General features: G+C 35.6%; 2 protein-coding genes across 4 annotated transcripts in view; both read right to left on the bottom strand.

The window, feature by feature from the left end:
- The window catches only part of LOC142341755 (protein XRP2-like), a 525,423-nt gene that overhangs the window by 110,259 nt on the left and 396,814 nt on the right, over positions 1-18,350 (bottom strand). The window contains exons 3-4 of one of the 3 annotated variants that reach the window (XM_075392945.1): positions 14,263-14,406; positions 8,707-10,411 (exon numbers count right to left, since the gene is read on the bottom strand). The exons of 1 other annotated variant lie outside the window; for it this stretch is intronic. In XM_075392945.1, the coding sequence (XP_075249060.1) occupies positions 9,210-10,411; positions 14,263-14,406 (1,346 nt within the window). In that variant the 3' untranslated portion in view covers positions 8,707-9,209. Of the gene's footprint in view, positions 1-8,103; positions 8,476-8,706; positions 10,412-14,262; positions 14,407-18,350 lie in introns of those variants that run through there. One more of the 3 variants, XM_075392943.1, reaches the window with a different exon arrangement.
- The window catches only part of LOC142341754 (uncharacterized), a 249,763-nt gene that overhangs the window by 170,087 nt on the left and 61,326 nt on the right, over positions 1-18,350 (bottom strand). The gene's annotated exons all lie outside the window — the stretch shown is intronic.

Below are 18,350 nucleotides of genomic sequence, written 5' to 3'. Positions count from 1 at the left end.
ATATATTTCACGGACTGGTACTTTGTCTGTTAATTTGAGGGACAGGCTGTCTCCTTTATCCGTCTGTACGCGTGAGAGAAAATCTGCTGCATAGTTAGCATTGCCAGGAATATGGGCAATAACTATGTTAAACGAAAGAACTCTGTCCAGAAAGTTCCATAGTGATGGAGGAATGGTTTTTGACTGAAAGAAATGCGTTAAACTTCGATTATCCGTGAGTACAATTACTGGATGACTAGATGCCCAGATGTAGTGGGAAAACTGGTCTAATGCAAAATAAAGTGCTAGGAATTCTTTGTAATAAGTTGAAAACTTCAGCTGTGCTGTCGTGAAGAGTTGTGATCCAAAAGATACTGGAGCATAGACTTTCTTTTCCTTTGACTGCTTTCCTTTCACGTAGTCTTCAACCATAAGCACAAATCCGGCTCCGTAGTAGCTTGCGTCACAGAGAAGGACATATTGTAGGCCAGGTTTAGGCAATCTGAGCGTCATCTCTGTTGCTTCAAGTAAATCCTTTTTCACAGTTTCTAATGCATTGTAATGTGTTTCTTTTGCTTCAAAATTGGTTCCTTTACGTAACAATTGATAAAACGGTATAAGCTTCTCGCCTAAATTTGGGATGCAATTTAAGAAGAACTGGGCGAAGCCAATTAGTCTTTTGACCTGTTTAGTTGTTCTTGGCATCGTAATCTTCTTTAAAAGCTTTTTGATTTTCTCTGCTTGTGGGGATATTCCCTCATTTGTAATTGTACTGCCCAGAAATTTGATTGACTGTGAGGCTATTTCGCAATTTTCTGGTGACAATTTCAGTCCAGATCTTCGGATGCAGTCGAAAATTTTCCTTAGACTAGGAAGTAGCTGACTAAATTCTGTTACTGCACTCCCAATATCGTCCATGAATTGTGTGCATATACCGGCTGCTAAACAAGGGTCTAGATAATGGCGAATGAATGAGCTAAAACCAGTGACTGATTTGCTAAGTCCTTGAGCTAGACATTTGTACGCGTAAGTTCTTGATGAGAAATTGAAAGCTAAGAGTTGTACTGAGGTGTCGTCCGCCATCTGTACGCAATGGTAAGCTTGCGAGCAGTCAAGTTTTGTGAACAATGTTTTTCCTGCGAAATGAATGGTTGCATCGGCCATGTTTGAGATTGGGAAGTTTGTGCTGTGGTAGTCATTTTTAAGTAGATGGTTGACTCTTCTCAGATCAATTAAAATTAGCAGTTTGCCTGACTCTTTTCTATGGGCAAATAATGGACTACTGTATTTAGACTGTGACAAAGTTGTTATAAGTCCATAGTAGTGCATTAATGCTAATTCAATGTGCAGTTCGTCTCGTAGATGTATTGGAGTTGGAGGTCCTTGTACGTATACGGGTAAGTCATGCTCTGGAGTTAGCTTTATTTTCAGTTCCGTATTGTATCCAACGTCAAATCGGTGTTTGGCGAAAATGTCACAATATTCAATTAATAAATGCTCGCATTTTTCTATTTGCTTTTGATTTAATGGCGAATTTTCCCAGTTGAATTTACTGAGAAAGAATTTACGGTCTTCTTCATTACTGCGTGGATCAACCTGCTCCAATTTTTGGAAATTTAATATTTGGTCGTAAATTTCTTGTTGTAACAACGGCAAACTACTTGGGTCCTCGCAAGTTTCTGGTGTCGGAAACCATAGTTTACTATATTCCGGTGGAGGTCTCCTAGTTTGGCCTGGTTTGTGTTGGGTAAAATCTTGGATAAGCTTGTTCAATTCCACAAAATAATCATCTTTGTTTCTTGATTTTGCTAACGTTATCAGTTGTGGGTCAATTTGTATCAATTGGTCGGCTTGCTCGGTTGAAAGGATTGATAATCTGCCTACCTCTGTTCGACTATTGATTGTGATAGGATGCTCAGTTACGTTTAGGGCAGAAACGTACAATGCATTATTCTTTCCTACAGTACTTAGCGAAGAAGTTAGTGCAATCTCTGTTTCTTTTTCAAGAACTTCATTAGGAGTGATTACTCCACTTTTGTTCTCAAAGTGATCAGTTTTGTCTGATAGACAGCATTCCAGGAAGCTTTGCTCGTTGGGCTGTATTGTGTGCTTCTTGTTCGTGTAAATGGGAATCTTCTTATGTCTTACTGATCGTCGGTTTTCGTTTACAGGCTTATTTCATTAATTTGAACTGTCAAATCGGGGAATTGAATAAGGGCTTGTTTTGGGCTAATTGAAATATCATGCTTGGCAAAGAAGGGGCTGCCAAGGATGACCGAGTTTGTTGTGGAAAGGACAAGGAAGTCTTCAACAAACTCTCTGTGAGCGAGTTTAAATTTAATTTCGGCCTGTTTCTCTATTCTGACTAGTTGTCCTCCAGCCATTTTGACTGAAGAACAATCTGGTTGCTTCAATTTGACTGCGTTTTTGTCAGTTTCGGTAATTTCTTGGAGTAATCTGTTGCTTATGACATTTGCACAAGCGCCGGTGTCAATTAGTGCTCGACGGCTTATTCCGTTATTAAATTTAATTTTGACATAGGGAAGAGGGGATGATCTCATATTTGGGTTTATATTGTAGAGATTAAATAGTTTACTATGCTGCTCTATGGATTTCGTGGACTGTTTGCGACTTTTGGGCGTTAAGGGTGGCTTTATTAGTTTTTTGATTGGCGATTAAATGGAAATGAGGTTCCTCTATTATTAGTTCTACCTCTCTGAGAACACTGACTTGATCGGTGATTTGGATAACCACATGAATAACAGAAGGTACCACTGGACCTAGTCACAGGCATATATGGGCTGGTGGGCATGCGGAATTGTGACTGGGGTGTGAAATTTCCAGGATAAAACACTGGAGCGTTAGTGTTTGGGTATCGGGATCTCGGATTTCTATTAAAGAAATTTCGACCTCTAAAATTATTTCCTCTGTAAGAGTTTTGATACATTGGACTTGCATAGTTATTTTGACTTGCATAGTTATTTCTGGTCGTGTAGGGCGCCGCGGAGAATTGCCCCTGCCTATTAAATGGTTGCTGGGGAGAGTGGGTTACATCTCTTTGTGTTGTTGATTCTATCTGTGCCGCCGTGATGCGGTCGTCAATCGTTTGAAGCCTTTTGTCTAGTGAATCTTGCGTCTGGTTCAGTTTAGAGAGCGCATTTATCAAGTTTTCGGACACGGCATTATTGATTTCATTAAACCCATCTTCAGGATAGTCATCTTTTCTGCACATGTCTCTAATTGTCATCTGTTGTCGAGCAGTGGTGCAGAGATCGGTAACAAGTGTGGCTGGTGGTTGTTCCATCAATTTTGATCTCAGCCATCCCGGCATAGCTTTAATGAAGATTCGCTTAACTTGTTCGTTCTTGTTGTCCTCCGCTGCTTGCAATCTAGCATCTCGTGCGGCTGTTTCTCCATCAAAGCGTGGGTGCTCTGCTCTATCCCCTGCTCCTCCATCTCCTGGAAGCGCTAACGCTGCCACTGCTGGTAGATTTGGCGTTGTGTAGGCACGCTGAGCCTTTGTTTGTAAGTTCACTAGAAAATTTTCGGGGCTGTCTGTTTTTGGGTCAAATCGCAGCTGTTCTAATTTAAGAACATGTACTTCTTGAAGATCTTGATTCGCGAAGTGGTCCCTGAGTGCTGTGAGGCTTAATTCAAGATCATTTCTGGTTGCTTCGAGCGACGTTTGAAAATATCGTAACGCGGCGTCTCGGAGGTGGAGTTGCAGAAAATTTGATTGTTGGTTAGCAGGAATTGCTGCGACACCGATAAAACCTCGGAAAAGGTGCTCAAATTGGCGGAAACTTTGGTTTTCGGCTCCGCTATAGGGCTCTACTGTTATTTGGGCATTTGCGGCCATCTTAGTTTCTTATAATTTTAAAACTGCACTGAATGAAAAGGTGATGATCTGGATGGGCTGGGAATGTGATTATTCAGAAATTATGATGAGGGGAGATTCAAAATCATCTAAATCAATGTCATAGCCATGGGTCATGAGATGTCTAACTTTAGAAAATTCACGTGCTTTTTGTCGCAAAGTCTTGGGGATAAATATTAATAGGGCGCGTTTGTCAATAGGATTTTGAGTTAAAAGCACAATTTGTTTTGTTTTGTCAGATACAAAGGCACTAATAACTGTTGAGACAATAAGGTTGTTAGTTTGGGGGCTAATGAATTGTATGTAGTTACAGTCTACGTATTCCACAAAATGATTTGAATAGCGGCAGTTATTAACAACAGGGAGTATTTGGGTATTATATAAATCGTGGGAAGGCATTTTTATTTAGCACAAAAATTTATATGTTCTGACTCACAGTTTCCAAATTGGCTCGGTTTTGTTACCAGTAGAGGGTTTCATTCTCTCATTTTGTGTATGTGTCTCAGTGTGATGTCACGGTCATTGGGCGTAACCTTCGTTTAGACTCCAATCTCTGTTGCATTGACAATTGATAATTGGAAAGAAAAGCTAATGGCGCTGTCTGTCATGAAGAGGTAAATGAAGAGTGCTGTGATCAGATAATAAGCAATGATGAAGAAGATAAAGAATGCTGTAGTAAAATATAAACAAAATTTGTTGAGAGACATCGATAATGGGACAATTATAAAGTACTAACTTTAATTAGAATCTCCGCTTTCGAATATTAATTGAGTTTTAAGGCTTTCTAAGTCGAGATGCATTTCCCTTTTTATGTGCCTAATTATTGCTTTGAATTCATACTGATTGTCGAATGATACTATTGCAATGAGCCTGTCTCTATAGTCTTCTGTAAGTCCTACAATAAAAATAATGAATAATTTATTGTCAAGGAAGATAGAGTACGTTTCTGCGGAGGTATTTTCGACGTTGGGGCTTCCGTAGGAAAAGAGTGTTAAATCAAATTTGTGCAGTTGTCTAACTTCATCTGAATCGTGCAAATAAGTTAATAATGTTTTGAAGAGCAATGACATTTAGAAAAAAGAAACATTTAAAAGGTAAACGATTTTTGTTTTTTGAAGGAACTAATTGGAAAAGCTGTCTACACTCCTGTCACCATGTAATATACCTTAGTCCGGCTAAATTATTGTGTTAAATTTGTTGAAGTAATGTTTCCCGCTAATTTAATTAACTACTTAGTAGCATGGCTTTTATTACTTAAATTATTCTTTTCGCATGATTAATTGTTCAGGGCCTGAGCAGTTTCAATATTGCTTCGGAGCAGGGCCGACAGCTATAAGTTTTGTCACTAGAGAAAGAGATTCCAATCTAAGACTGAATTACTTGTCTACTGATTTTCAACTTGACAATCTTGGTTGTGTTGCTTAGATTATTACTTTTTAAGACCTGAGGGCCGTATTTACATTTGAGTAATCACTTATACAAATACATAAAGATTAAATCAAGATAAATAGAACTTCTGGCGCGTGCTGGCACGTGCCGGGCAAATAAGATGAACATAGTAAAGTTTACATTGTAAATACAAATACAGGCTAGCATTGTCACAAATTCCTCTATTATGGGTAAATCAAATAACAAAAGATAGTTAAATGGTTTTTAAGACAAATATACTTGAGAAAGTTTACAGGATGTTAATAAAATAAATATACATTTTCTCATCTTAATAAGGCAGAAAAATGAAGTCTATATATGGCCTTGAGATTATTGCAAGTATAACACTAAATAAGGCGATCAGTAAAATTGGGGAAAAGATATATCGATTACTATATAAAACGTACTTTAGGACGTTACAGGGTTCATCCTGTTCTTACTTTAATTTCAAATTTTGATACTGAATTTGTTGATTCTAGATTGTTTTTTATGAGCAACCATTGCTTAAGAGCACCTTGGGCAGAACGAAACAAGAATGAAACTAGCGTAGAAAAACAAAGATTTCGTGCAAACTTTTGAACAAGTTCTCAGCTAAGGTAAAGCAAAACAAATTGTTAGACGTGGTATGAAAACATAGCCCAAAGAATTCTGTTAACGACTCGAAAATTTCTTCGCCGAAAAAACTGTTTTGCCAATGAATAACATCTCCTCGAAGAACGTATCAAAGCAAAGTAAATCACAAGTCAAATAAAAAATTCAGTACCCAAACTGAATTAACATGAAAAAAACTAAGAAAAATCCATTAATTTTTCCACATTACAACTACACACACAAACGAAAAACGTTGTTTCATAAATTTGAAGCAAGTAACATAACAAAAAAAATTAAGCAGGCCAAAATGATCTCACAAAAATCTCAATAATCAATTTATTCAAATTTATTGAAAATTTCATAGAAAACACAACTTTGTACCCAAAAAACTTTTTGTATCCATTTGTAATACACACTGCCCACAAGCATTAGGCTTCAATTCAATTATAAAAATTCAAGAAAACAAAATATGCCAAAATGGAAAAAATTAATTTAAAACAAGAAAACTAGTTGCAAAACCTTCAAATTAAAGTTAAATGCTCGCTATATATACAACAAAATTTCAAAAAGGTATCATTGCTATTACTTTACTACAGTATCGTTACTTTATTCTGCAACAACCAGTCAGATAACAACCAAAAATAATAACTCGCTTCGCAAAAAATTTCACCTATAATTCTCGCTGTGTCAAAAGAAGATATGAACAAAATAATCACTATATCTCTTTACTCTACCCTTCAAAATTTACTACCGAATCAAATTTTTCAAACTTTTCAACTCCCTGATTTTCCGGTTTGTTGTTTGCTCACTTACCAAATGAACATAGAGGGAGGAATTTGAAGTCATCTCAGTCAAGATAACTAGCTATTCAAATAACTGGCACCTCTAAGGCGAACAGTAAAACTAAATTAGGTTAGGAAATGAGAAAATATAGCTCAAAAACAGCTGAACTGTAATATTAGAACTAACGCCGGACGAATTGCTCTCGAAGACTGCTGAGGGAAACAATTTAGCAGTATGAGAGTCGGGGATATTAACCTCTACGCTACAGGCCTATGTAGGGTCATCACTCATAATAGGTTTTATTTTAGCAGCAGGCATAATTTTTGAATGCGCGGAATTCAAATCACTCGTTCTGAATGCGCGCTATTCAATCATTCAATCAAAATCAAGCGTGAAAAAATTACTCAAGAAGTAGAATCGGAAGAATGTTTTCTGGAAGAAAACCGTCCACCGCAAAAGGGAAATTTTTCATCACAAAGACACGCACTTTCAATAATTGCTTCATTTGAAAGTGAATTGAGAACAATTAACTTCATGAGACCAATTAATACCAGAAACCAGAAATTAATACCAATTAATACCAAAACCAGAAAACAATAAAAATCGTTATTTTTCTATGAAACTCAAAACATCAGACTGTTCATACAGCAATAGGCAAGCCAAGCCAGGCTCCCAAAAACATTACTTTTGCAGAAAAATGAAAAAACTACAAAAAAATGGCCAAAAATAGTTACAAAATTTATCAACTTTCCGTCATATTTCTCAACAAAATCACTGTTATATACTATAAAAACTTTAATCATTTGGTAACGAAAAATAAAATAATTGAGCAATCGGCGTCTTTTTAATTCCCAATGACTGTGATAAAACAAAACAATGGCTAAAAAATCGCTAAAATTACTTGAAATTTCGCATAATCGCTGAAAAAAACCCAATTTTACCTTTAACTGATTAATTAAGAAAAAAAAATTAAAACACAATCCGAACTTGCTTAAAATTGTTTTTACGGACTACTCTAATCACTAAAGCAAAACGTACGAAAAAAATGCTTAAAAAACAAAAAAAAATTGCTCGCTTAAATAAAATTTTTCTCATACACTATTTTTTCGCTTTCTCGAAGACAGAAGTATGAAAAATATACCACTCTATTGTCGCTCTTCGCTCCACTCTTCAATTCTGTTCAGCGCCCAAACCACTCCCAAAATTTTTCACGCGATTCATTTCTTGCTTCAAAATTCACTCCAATAAAATTGATTAAAAAGAAGACACTACGCCAATACTCCTCTTCGAGCTGTTAAAAATAGGCCCGCTGAGAAGATGAGGGTCGGCTATTAAAAATACAGAAGGAATGAAAACTGTTTTTCAGTTTTATTCAGCAGTTTGACCTTATCAAATTGTTCTTACATGCCCCTAACGAACGCGAAAGTTACATTCGATTGCCTCACCTTTGAGTTCGTGGTCTTTTCCGCAGCAGATGCGCCTTTGAGCACCGAAAGCAACGTCGATTTACCACAATCTGCCTCTCCAATAATCAGGATATGTTTGCTTCTAAATTTGGCTCCAGCTGTTGACCCATCCCCTTGACCTTCAACTTCTCCATTTGTCAAGGAGACATCGCCATTCAACGTATCATCTGGTGAACTTTGGTGACCTTTTAGGTCATTTGGAAGACCACTTGAGACGCTATCCAGCAGTTCTGACCAGATTCCTGTTCCACTTTTCAATTTCTTATCATCTGCTGACTTCGAGTATGGGTCTGCGTTTCCGAGTAATTTTGACATTTTGCATTGATACAATTTGTTACTTCATTTCCGTCTGAAATTATACAATTTTATACTTCAAAAGATACATGATACAAAAACCCATAAAAGGCTTTTAAAATATTAAAGATTTCGCATTCCACAAACGTTCAAGGAAATCCAGGTGTCAGCCCAACAATTTTACAGCACTTATTTAAGTAACCGAGAATTCGCCAGATGAACATTGGTAACCACGGCTGGGTCATCATTGTCAGCTTCCAAATCACATTTTCTCTTGAAAAAACGACATTGCAATATCAATCAAATTCAAATCTACGCATTGATTCACAGAAATAACTAAATGTTATCGCAACACAGTGTTCATTCTGCTACTAGGGTTCCAAAAATCTATTTGCGGCTAAGAACATCACACCAATTTAGTTTTCACCTCTTAAAAGCAAGCCCATATTTTAAATTTTCAAACCACTGAACAACAGCAGATGCACAGCATTTGACTTGAAACGAAATAGGAATAATAACTTCAATTACTGTGCAGTCCCTTTGCTTTTCCTACGCATGAAACCGCAAAGTATTTTACAATTTCCAAAATAAAAGCATCAAAATTGGAATTATTTACTCAACTGACTGTCATTCAAAAATAGCAGTGTCAAAACTTAGCATAGTTTCTCTGAGCTAATGCAACTTGATTCTAATCTATAGGAACGAAAAAAACTTTATTGAGCCGTTACAGAAGATAGGAACTATTGTACTACAAAAATTACAACTACCATTCATTTACTAACAAATGGAATCTATTTTGTTAGGTTAAGTTGTGTCCAGTTTAAAAATTTTGCTTTTGAAGTCAAAACATATCCGCAAGTAAAAGCAATACAAAATACTGACCCAGTAAATAAAAACTTTTTGAAAAACGATCGCTCGGTAACTTTAGTTTCTAAATCTGGTATTTGGTCAATCAAGCTTCGTTTCTCATTGTCGGGAAAATTTTCCATTAAACCAACCAGATTTGAGTTCAACAGATCAATCTGGTGATAAATTTCTCTCAACTGGTCTACTGTCAAAGAAACTGATTGAATTACAGTTGTTAACGTGTTATCGTTTCTCGCTGAAGACATAAAATTTGTTGGGTCGTTGGCAATTTGTTTTCGGAAATAAGCGACACTGCTGGTCATATATTGAGTTTGCGAACAAATATTTTTAATCATAGCATTTGCTTCCGAACAACTTAAATATCTCGAAAATTCACGAGTGTGAGGAAATGATTCTGTTTTCCAATCTTTCTTGTTTACTTCGTTAACGCCATTCAGAATTTTCTTTCTAATTCCAAGTTGCGTAATGCCAATCTTTTCAAGCTCTGAATCGGTCAAAGTTAATAACTGTTTGAAGGTTATACAGTTTTCATCTTGTAACATAGGCAGCAAATCTAGCAAATCAAGACCAGCTAAAAAGAGTTCCAAATCTGAGAACTGTTTCAATTGAGTCGAGGAACGCAAGACTTCACCTCGTTTCGACCGCTTTGGCACGATTCCCTTGCAACCCGAATCCATGAACGTGCCCAGATCTGAGAAGCCTTGAGCGTAGGCGACGTCAATAGGGGTACAACCAGAGTTATTAATCAATTTGTAATTACAGCCCGCCTCTATCAACTTTGTGGCAATTTCATAGCTTCCGTGATAACATGCATAGTGCAATGCATTTGAACCTCGATTATCAATATGGTCAATGTTGGCTTCTTTTTCTATCAATAACTCTGTCAGCTTGCAATTCTTGTTACTAACTGCGTACAGCAAAGGTGATGTTAGGAACTTATCGGCTACGTTTACATTAGCTCCAAAAGAGATTAGAACTTGAGCGCATTTGACAGATTTCTCGTATTCGAAAGATAGGATCTCCAGTGAGCTCAGAAGCAGCATTGGCGTCATGAAATTTGACTGATATTCGATATTTGCACCTTTGGACAACAGAAAATCACAGATCGCCGCATCTAATTTTCTCACTGAAATCACAAATATCAATTAGTTCAAATTTGTCCAAAGGAAATTTATTTTTAAAACTTTGGCAATGTACTTGATACAATTAACACACCGCTAGCAAATTGAATGTTATGACCTCAATTGCATTCAATTTGTAAAGTTTAGTCTGGCCTACTGCCGAAGAAAGGTTTAGGCTTAGTAAAACTCAATGCAGGTCACGCATATAACAGAGTTCATAAGTCCTCAGCGTCAGGGCCATGAGAGCCGAGATATCCAGTGCCATTACGAGGAAACTTAACATGCTCACTTGCATGATCGCCGCTTTCATGAGGTAAAAATCGTTTCATCAATGCTGTGAAACCCAACTTGTGGCCAATTTTCCGGACAAAACATTAGTACAATTGTTTTTAATAGAATAAATTCAGATTGAAAGCTCAGAACCGTCAGTTTCATATGATGGTACCAAATCTAAAACCATATGGATTGATAATTAATTTGCAAATTAAAACAGCTATTCACGGAAACTTGCTGTACAACAAGATTAATCAATCGCTAAGAGTTTTTAGCTTAAGATATAAAGAAACAAGTAATTTTCGAAACTTTGCCGCGATCAGTTTACGAGCTGTAACATGCAAACAAACGATAGATTGAAAATCTTCTTCAAGATTGACTTAAAAAGAGAGATTAAGAGACAAAACCATTAATTTTTGTCACTTATCTTAACATGTTCTTCATTCAAGTATGCCATACAGGTAAATCTTTAACAATCAGAATAATCAAGATATAGTTAAAAAATTTATATAGAAAAAATCATTACAGAGTGAAGGGATGTCATCAAGAATTCAAGTTATGTCCACATTTCTGTTATTTTGGCAATTTTAAGTTTAAATTGTTTTCATTTCAAAAAAAATACAATCATGCACTTGCGTGCAAAACCTCAATCAAACCAAGGCTTAAAAATAAGGAAAAACTAACAATAAGAAAAAGAAAATAAAAATTTCTCCAACTATCTCTTAATCCTTCTTCTTTTAAAAGATATCCCAGATTTAGTTTTCTGCACCATTTTAAAGTCACTTTAAACCTTGGTCTGCCTGAGACTGCGGAAATTCAGATAAAATTTTATACTTTAATGAGAAAAATGAAATCTGTTCTTATTATTTGAAAAAAAAACATTATAAAGGCTCTAATGGTATTTCTCTTATAAGGAAATACAAATCAGTTTCAATTCAACTGAAAGAAACAAGCATTATAGGCAATTTAAGTTCCAGCAGAATCAATAATCAAAAAATTGAAAAACGTTTCTTATCGTGCTTTGCTCAAGTGATTACGAATAAAACGTATACTGTTGTTCTCTGTAGGGCTATCCCTGCAGGTTTTTTTTTACTAAGAAATAGTCAAATTAAATCCCTCACAGATCTAGTTTTTCTACGTTTCTAACGTGGTTTTTTGAAGTCAAAATTCAAATAGTACTCCTACTCAACTTCGATTAACCAAAACTATTTGTCATCTCGAGGCCAAGGCAAAGCCTAAAATTGGAAATCACTCAAATTAATAAGAACAATCAGCAGCAGACAAAGCTCAATTAAAGTGAAATTTACCTGCCTTTTTCAAGAAATTAATTTTTCAGTTAAAAGTATCCCATATGCTGAAATTCTATCAATCTTTAATAAAATCAATTCCTGTATTAAATATGGTAAATGGGTCTTAAGCGTACCGTAATTGGTCACAGAAAACTAAAAACAGCAATTTCTCACTATCTTAAAAAATCATCTTTGTCCTTCTTAATTTAATTGATTTATAATGTCCCAAGATATTTCCGTTAAATCACACGGCTTACTTTTGGAGGCAACTTTGTCCAACTAGTGGGATTAGAACTCTAATGACGGCAACAAAACATGAACCATATGTCAAAATTTTTGTTTCTTTCTCGTTCTCGCAGATGTTTTGTTTGCTCATAAACTGTCACTCATTCATTCATTCATTTCAACACGGTTTCTGACAAATCAAATTTAAAAAGACAACAAAACTAATTTTATGAAACAGGTTGAAATTTAACTTCAAAAGCACAATGAAAAGATGAATTTTTTCAAAAAATTTAGCGCCCGCTTTATTATCTTCGGTCCCAAAATTTTCAATCTGCATAGGCTAATTCATGACCTAACAAGCCACAAAACAATTATATCAGGTACTAGGAGGAAGATAAAGAACCCGAAAGAAGTCAAATGGTTCTAGTAAATTTTTTGGGGGGTTTTCTTTGATTTCTAGTCTTAAGCAAAACTTTAAAAATTCCAAAGTTATTAATAATTTAATTTAATAACAAATCCACAAAAGACGCCCAGGACCCAACCACCAAATCACCTGATTTCTATTCTTTTCAGTTTTCCTAAGAATGATTAAAATTCTCACCCTTCTCAGCTTGCAATCAAACCGACTAAAGTCGGATTAATTGCTCTCGAACGACAGGTGGATGGCAATTTAATTCAGGGGTGTAGCTTAGAAATTTTTTGATTGGCGCAAAACAAAGACCTCGTAGGTGTTCGAACCCGCGACCTCCAGGATAGCAGCCTGAAATCTTTATCACTAAGCTACAACGGTTTTGATCATCTTCCGCTCACAATCGCTTCTAATAGCAACAAGTAATGAGAGCAATTGAGATCGCTCAAAAATGAAGAACTAAAAAGTTTGAAAAAGTAGCTCAATAAGTCATGGAATTTTCTAGCAGAAAAAGCGCAAAAACGGTCAAGCGACCATTTTACACGAAAAAGACCAACACGTTTACAATAATTGCTTCAAATTTCGTTCGAGAGCAAGTAATGAAATTGGTATTTTAAAAATTAAAATCGAAATCATATATATTGCCCCATTTTTGAAAAAGGCTGGAAAAATATTAGGCACTCAGGAAAGCTAATAACTTTATTTACTCAGTCAAGCTGCAATACATCCAAAAACGCTCCACTCAACCTACATCTTTTCTTCTTTTCTATTTCACATTAATTTCATCCAGAGGTAACCCAAGATCTTTTTACCCCAAAAGAACTTTCCATGGCAAAAAACCATTTTGATATATTTATATTGTTCCATATCATTTTCTCTGCAAAAAGAAAAGCAACTAACTTTCTTCAATCTTCACTATATCCTACATCACCTACATCCTCTAATTATGTTTTCCATAACAAGAAAATAATACCTTTACCCAGAATATGAAGTTTCGCTGAAACTTTTCCCACAAATCTAGATTAAAACCGAGGGATTTCCCGTTTCATTATCAGTTGTATAATTATGGTACATGAGTCGGGATAAGTTCTCATGACACTATTTGCTCAATTATAACAATTTAATTTATTTAATAAAGATTAATTTATCAGCAGTTTTGATACATCACACATACTCGAGTCAAACACCAAATTTAGGCAACATCACTCAAACAAATTTTAAATTCCTGTAGATAGAGTTTCTACGAGTACTCTCCAAAAGTGTGAACAGCTGATTCAGCACGAAATGATCTCAGACCCCTAAACGAGCGAGTGGAGATCAATTTGGGCGCACTTACCTATAGTTTTATAGAAGCAAACTGCCGCCAATTAAATTAAGCTGGTTCAAGCTTTGAATAAGAGTAATTAAAAACTCAAAAATCAATAAGTGAAGCGTGAAAAAATTACTTGAAAAGTGGTCAGACGAAAAATCGGCAGTACAAAAAAATTGCCTTAAAAAGACTGAAATGATTGATACAAACTTATCTTGAGAGCAATAAATAAATTGAGAGAGCTTTCTGATAAGCCAATACAGAATTTGAAGACTCATCACCTTAAAGCCACGATCAACTCCTATATCTCCCAAACCATAGTTTCCATTCAATTGAATATAATCTTCTAACCAGAATGCATGAGTGGAGTCCATCCCCCTTTCAACACAACATCCACCGGGTATCGGTTCTGCTCAAGAATGCTTTCCACCAAATCCACCATCCCATTCTCAATTGCTGCAATCAAATCCGCTTCTTTTATGGCTTCAACTTTTCCTGCAAATTGAGAATGTTAAGACATTTGAAATTCTTTGAAAAATGCATTTATCAATGATGTTCGGTACAAAGATTAAGTAAACTGAAAAATTCATCATTGTTCGTCAACAGACTTTCCAATTCAACGTTCTTAAATGAATATTAAATCAAGATCACAAACCATAAACAGCCGCTCAACCAGCGCATTAGCTACCTTCTCACCGTCAAGGTATAAAATTATTTATCTCCTCCAATCTGAAAAATACTGATCATTAGCCGGTACACTGCAGGCAAAAAGTCACGAAATAGAAGACTAATGAAAACTTACAGTGACAATAAACAGTGATAATAAAACAACAAATGTGCGAGAAAACGCTAATTTATTACAAATTAAAATAATTAACGTTCAAAAATAAGCAAATTCATATCGCAGGATTTAGTGAGGCTGGTTTAAGGTTAATTGAAGGGGCGTGAGATGAGCGCAGCGGGGGATGTGTACAGCAATGGGGGGGGGGGGCAACGGTGAGGGCGGGGTGAGGCTGAGGTGGTGGATCAATTTCTAAAACTGCCCTTCACACCATAAGTATAAGTCTCCAAAACAATTTCTGTGATACGCATACTTGGAGACTAGTGAGCTGAAAGGCTCTAAAAAAAACTTAATGTCCACTGGGCGCTACATCTTTATAACCTTTCTGAGGACTAAAAATCAAATGGCTTAGACAAAAAAATTCGTCAAGTGGAAAATCGCGTAAAAAAGACAAACAGGATTTATACAATTGCTACAAACTTCGTTTGAGAGCAGTTAACAATGATTTCCTTAAAAAAGCTAGTTAAGTCATTTATGATAAACCAATGCTACTATAATTCAGCAATAATGAAGGTAATAGATGATATCAAGCCACAAAACAGCAGCTGAAGTGCGGCATAAAAAAAGAGTTAAGGAAAGAGAGAGAGAAAGAGAGAGTGAGGGATATATATATATATATATATATATATATATATATAACGTGAACGAAAAAGAGAAGGAAAGAAACCCTAACCGACAGAGAACGAAAGAGATAGGAACATTTTCCATGATCCGATTCGACTCTGCAACTTCTAGTTTTCTAGCCTTGTTAGTAATTAAATCATAAAAACTGAAAAACGCACAATTTAAAAGTTTCCAGATTTCGCAATAAAAAATGTTCAAAACCGTTTTTTGTCTCTGGAACCCATCTGCAAGACAAAAAATGTCGTTGGCCAGTAATGATCGTAAAACTCAAGAAATGGACAAAAATATTCAAAAGTTACAAAACAATTGCAAATTTTAAAATCTTGCCAAAAATCGGAAATATTAATAGCTTCAGAACCATTTATTTGTCTCAAGAGACAATCCAGTATCCATATTTTAAGCCTTAAATAAATTCACTGGCAGAAACATCCATGAACTAATAATTTTTCAAAAATTTAAGTTAAAACTTTATCAAAAATTGCTAGAAATCGAGTCATTAAAATATTGACAACCATTCCAGTAACTCTGGAAACTATGCAGCAGCTCATACATTGGAGGAGGTTTCTGGACCCATTGTGCCGGAAAAATAAAAAAAATCAGAAAAAAAAAGTTGAAAAAAACTTCCAAATATTTTAAAAAATTCACTCAATTCGTGATATTAAAATCTTCAAAAACATTCAATTACATCTAGCAACTATACAATAGGTGAGGTTCCTTGGCTTTTGAGACCAGAGACACCTAATGACAAAATTTCAAACTATTATTGTTTTTATTATTATTATTATTGGCTTCAGCACTACTTAAATACTCAAAGTGCTGTACAATAGTTTTAAAAATTTGAGCTTCTTTCTGAAGGTGTTTTTGTTTGGTAAAAGTTTTTTTCAAAAGGAAGTCACTTCCATTCGTGGGGGACTGCAAAACTGAATAATCTTTTTTCCGAAAGCTGTCTTCAAAAGCTGGAGTTTGAAATAGTAAATAAATTGAGATCTTGTCACTTTGCGATTTCGAGATACCGGCTAGTTAAGATAGTCTGGAACCCTCTACGTATGGCGAACCAGACAATAACCCACCAGAAGAATTTTCAAAAGAATGCGTTTTCGTACAGGTAACCAGTGCAAGTGTTTAATAAAATCCGAAGTTGGTGTGCCAGGTGATAGTCGAAAAATTAATTTGCCAGCACAGTTCATTATCCGTTGTATTTCTTAAGGAGAACGTCGGGCAACCCATAAGGAAACGAGTTACAATAGTCAAGCCTAGTGAGAATTAAAACTCATCAGGAAATAGTAACAACTTGCACACACTGAACTAACTTGCTCGGAAAGAGAGTTTATCATCTGAAATAAACCCCAAAAACTTGACATTCTGAAAATTTAGGAGTTTAATATCACAGACCATCAAGCCCTTCCGCGCAATATTCATAAATTCTGTTTTCTTTGTGTTTAATCAAAGTTTCGCACAGTTAAACCAATTTTGCAGAGTGCCCAAAATTGAACGGAAAACTTCCGGAGTCACATTGTTGTTATCGACCAAAATAAACAACCATGTCATCATCATTAAACCGATAATTCCCGTTGAGCTCCCAAAAAAAGCTCTAATGATAACAGATAGCAAGTAAAAAGAAGAGGACCTAGAACAGAACCTTACCGAAAACCGTTTCGACTGACTGCATTGAAGAAAAAGAGTCATCAGTAAAAACTTTGTGATCTACCATTGAGGTAGCTCCTCATAATGAGAAAACGATGCCCAATTCGTAGACCAGAACAGACATAAGTATAAAATGGTCTATTGTATCAAAAGGGGCAGATAAATCCAAGCCAATGTAAAGCGTGCTTTTTCTAAATTCTATATTTATCGAAATGTCATTGGTTAATTTCAGGACAGCTGTTTCAGTTAAAAATTTTTTCTAAGCATTTTATAAATTGCATGAAAAATTGTGATCTTCAAGATGATCTCTCAGTTGTTGTAACAAAGCTATTGCCAATAATTTTGAGATAGCTTAGATTTGATATAGAACTATTATTCGCTAAGTCTTGGCAATCAAGATTAAATTTTTTGAAGAAACGTTTTACAACCGCTGTTTTCAGAGCCTGCGGAAAAACTCCATTCTCTAAAGAGAGATTTATAAGGTTCAACAGCACGGCTGGATAAGAATCAGGAAAGAATTTTACGCTTCGCGATTCTGTCGAGCGCAAACGTATTGCTAGAGGATTCTGAAATTAAATTTCTCAAGACATTAAGTGAGAATTGCCCAAAAAAGTCATCCTGCTCCTTTTTATGCATTGGTGTTCATGAGACGTGGTTGAATCAAATAGGTCAATGTTCCTCGTCTTTCGAAAAACACGCTCTGATTTTCTTCTTTTCTTCCATCTCAGATTCAAATATTCGGACATCAGTGAGTTGTCAGGGTCTTAGCTTTACGCGGAATAAGAGTCTCCAACATTATTTCCTCTGCCGCTAAATAATTGTTCCAAGCACTGTCAACGTCCGCCGGATGATTTTCCTTTAAAAAATTTAGAAGAACTTATAAAGCAGCATAGGGGTTGAACTTTCTTCAATTTCTGTAATCAATTTGTTGCGTAGGCTTAGTTACAAACAAATGTACAACGAGAAATAAAATACTGAATGATCTGACGTTTTAAGGAATGAATTTGTTGTAACCTCAAAGGAAATATTTTTGGAGGATATGAGATGATCATGAAGCCCTATTTTTTATGAGTTTCAATTTCTAAGTGCTGAACTAAACTGAAGTCTTCCATAAATAATTTCCATAGAGTTGAGGCATCACTGGGCGTCAAGGAGATATTATATCACCTAGCAGAAGAATTCTGTCATAAAGCAACCTTTCCTGTCCAAAGAACTGGGTGAAAAACTGAAAAAAAAAGTTGAACATTACCTCCAGGAGTTCGATAAACAGCAAATAAAAAAGTTATTCGTTCAGCTTGAAACATCAAGAAACAGCACTCAGAGTATTTAG

The sequence above is a fragment of the Convolutriloba macropyga genome, chromosome 6 (assembly GCF_964194025.1).
Source record: "Convolutriloba macropyga chromosome 6, txConMacr16.3, whole genome shotgun sequence".
Classification (NCBI taxonomy): domain Eukaryota; kingdom Metazoa; phylum Xenacoelomorpha; order Acoela; family Convolutidae; genus Convolutriloba; species Convolutriloba macropyga.
The sequence above is the reverse complement of the archived record's forward strand: the minus strand, read 5'-3'. Positions and strand labels throughout refer to the sequence as shown.